The sequence below is a fragment of the Coenobita brevimanus genome, chromosome 57 (assembly GCF_032717465.1).
Source record: "Coenobita brevimanus isolate Jiangsu-jjx chromosome 57, ASM3271746v2, whole genome shotgun sequence".
NCBI lineage: Eukaryota > Metazoa > Arthropoda > Malacostraca > Decapoda > Coenobitidae > Coenobita > Coenobita brevimanus.
The window spans coordinates 23558014-23561498 of NC_137010.1; the positions used below are offsets into that span (position 1 = coordinate 23558014).

Below are 3485 nucleotides of genomic sequence, written 5' to 3' on the forward strand. Positions count from 1 at the left end.
CCCCACCTTCTTCTCCTGACTTGTACTGCATGGTGTTATGTCTTTTCAGGTTACTAACACAAATCTCTAACACTTGCGGGATTTTACAAAGTGCCTTGGGGGATTTTCTGTCGAAGCTTGTGCGAACCAGGTGGGTATACATGAAGTTGGTATATAAAGGCTTCACTAGTTACAGCACTCCTCTGTGCTCTGATATGCAAATGTGTTTACCTGGTATAGCACAGAACTTCCGCCTTAGGCTATATACTTTGGGGTAAACACATCTTCTTTGGATTAGTTTTCTCTTAATATAGTCAGGCTCACTCTCTGCTGAATAAAACTGCCTGGCTTTAATTGGAATCGAATACTAGAGTTGTCCTGACTGTGACTGTTAATGTTGATATTGATGCTTTCATGCTCTTGTGACTCTTAGCTGAATACTGTCTTGACTATTTAAAGGGGTATTCCTTTGTATAGTTTATGTATCTTTTTTTATAACAATATAATCTGGATGCTGACATGCAGTCACACCTCGGTATGTGATGGGGTTACGTCAAGTGGAAACTCACTGCAAGATGATTTATTGTATTGGAGTAAGGCTGGTCACTCTCATCTTAAATGTCAGGATCAACTTGCCTAGCCCCAGGCTCCTACGCTTCTCGTGGGGCAAGGTAGGATTGGATGATGGATGGATGGATGTTACCAAGGTCAATATCACACAGGTTCATTGGGCATGGTGGGAGGACAAGGACCACTTAACCTAAAACCTCCAAAAAAAAAACTTTTTTTAGGCTTGCTGTCGGCACCCTCGGTAGCACCATGCTTTCCATTAGGGGTAGCATCCTTGTTAGATGAAAGGTAGTCAGTCACAGCAAATGTAAATGAGTGGCCATTTGGGCTCAAATGTCTAACTCTCAGCTTCCATGGGAGGCACAATGTACTCATGGGATTATCATATGCGGCCACCACAATTACTGCACTGTATAAGCGAATTTCACCATCCATATTACAAAACTGGGTATAACTGTTGGTTCATCGTTCTATCAATTTATCGCATACCAGGCTGATGTAGACTGAGATGACTGTACTAGTATAAAAGAAAACTAAAATGGAAAAGATAGTAGGGAGCCTCCTAAGACCACAAGATAGCTCTGGTATTGTTTCACTTAATGCCATTTCACTCAATTCAGCTTCTGCACTACCTGCTTACCACTTTAAGACAAAGTATTTCCATAGACAGTAAAATCATTAAGCATCAGACAAAATAATCCTATTTTCATATTCATGGATGAACAAAGATGGGTTTCAGCTTCTTGGATACTAAAGTTTTACCACTGCTGAATTATTTGGTGCTCACTGCTGTAACGTTTCTAGTTCAGAAGAACCAGATAGCACTCCTCTGGTAATTCTTTGCCAAATCATTCCATCTGCTGCTTCTGCTGGAGTATTAAAGGTGATGACTTAATGTACCTTGGGTGTTGCATATAGCAATATTCAGACTGCTCTGAAATGTATGGATAATACTGCTTTTCAAAAATTATTACTATTATATTAAGTGGTAGGTGGTGGTGACCATCATCCAATCACTTGATATAGTGCCACCTACTTCTTCCTTAGCCTTTATCTTTCTTTTTCTGTGCCTGCCCTCCTCTCTTCCTATTTCTCCCATCTTTCCTGTCACTTCTTATTGCTTTTCTTTTCATTACAGGTGGCTTTACATTGAGTGACAAGCCAAATGGTTTCCTGTAAGCCAAGAAACCATTTACAACGCTGGGTGGCAACCACATAACTGAGCCATACGTGCTCCCTACGTGTCAACAAGTGGGTTAGTGGAGGGTTAGTGCCCCTCCCTGTAAAACAAATAACTCGGAGTCAAATGGCCACCCCTTGCGGGATTATGGCGTCTGGCAATAGATAGATAGATTATTATTATTATTATTATTACTATATTATTATTACTGTTATTATATTATTTTTATTATTATTATTATTATTATTATTACTGCCTGTATTTGTGAGAAGCATGCCAGCAATATTCATATGCAAAGTGAATTTCTCATGCTGCGGTTCTCACAGTTGTATTAACTTAATTGCTGACTGTGAGGAACATGGTCATGAACAATCATTTTTGACAATTTTGTGACAAAAACTGCATTTTATGATATTAGTTTACTTGTGACAATTCATGGCAGTGGTGTGTGTTAAGTATGTCTACAGATTTCTGTTTATCAGTTACTCCTTTCCTTTCCTCTGATAGGACAAGGAAAACCAGCATGCTCACCTGGCAGACCAGCTGCTAGCGCACCTAGAGTGTTCTTTCTCTGATGGTGCAGTGATCCCCACACATCAACAGGCAGAGGACTACTTCAGCATGGCACACCCTGAGGTTTGGGGAGGCTTACCCGCCTCGCCCAACCACTCAGCCAATGCCACCCTCCTAGCACCAGATTTGGACTTAGATTTTGATGAGACACTGAGGGATGAGACAATGTGCAAGGTACCTATGCCAGAAACAACGAGTTCGTCTTTACACGTTGATGCTCCGGACTTTGCCCCACCACCACCCATATCACTGGACACAGCACCAGTTCCCCCAAGGATGCCTCTCACAGCACTGCCCCTCTCTCCTCCCCCCCTTCCTCCAAAACCCAAGGTAGGGGGAGTGAGAGGTCCCCCTCCTCGCCCACCTTCCCGTCAGCTCCACCTTCTCAACCCACCTCCCTTCACCTCCACAAGTGATGATGATGCAATTCATTCCACTGATCCTCCCATCCACATCTCCAGACAGACACATGACAAGTTCAACATCAGTTTTGTTTAATTACTGTTCAGTTTAAAAGTTAACAATATAATTTTGTAAATTGTACAGGCAAAAATTATACTGGACACATCTTAAACTGCAACTAAATCAGTTTGATAATTGTGTTTTGCATTAAACTGAACTCATTCTGTTGTGATTTGAATATGTGATGGGCGAGGAGAAACAAGTGGAATCTCATAAAATTAACGAAAAAATTAAGTTTGTTCATATAGCATGCAGGTAAGATGTTACCAGTAAATTAAATGAGTTGGATTTGCAAAATGTAGAGACATTAACATGCACAACTGTGAAGTGGCCTTATATCAGACTGTAATGGGTCGATACATCTGATGTACTGTGGAAACGGGTGAGTTAACGGAACGTTGTAAATATTTTTCTGCAGATTAATAACTTGAAAACTGTTTTTTTTTTTTTTTTTTTTGCCCTGACAATTCATACCAAAGTGTTCAGTAGTTTTTATTTTTTTTTTAATTTTTGTTTGTTGTATGTCAGTACTATATTGTTTAAAGTTCCATGGCAATAACATATCATAACTGAATCATGCATACAGCATACTCATTAACACTCATCTGTATTCATGTATTGTAATCAAATGAGAAAATATGTAGACAGAACTTTAAACACTGGTTTAAATTCATGATCATCCTAGTACACTATACTGTACTTTCATGTAGAATATACCGTA

The 3485-nt window shown here is 39.8% G+C and overlaps 1 protein-coding gene across 1 annotated transcript in view; it reads left to right on the forward strand.

Moving 5' to 3' along the window:
* Positions 1-3176, forward strand: part of LOC145401931 (regulator of G-protein signaling loco-like) — a 277337-nt gene extending 274161 nt beyond the window's left edge. The window contains exon 16 of the mRNA XM_080274037.1: positions 2237-3176. Within this exon, the coding sequence (XP_080130163.1) occupies positions 2237-2800 (564 nt within the window). The 3' untranslated portion in view covers positions 2801-3176. The remainder of the gene's footprint in view (positions 1-2236) is intronic.
* Positions 3177-3485: the final 309 nt, after the last annotated feature.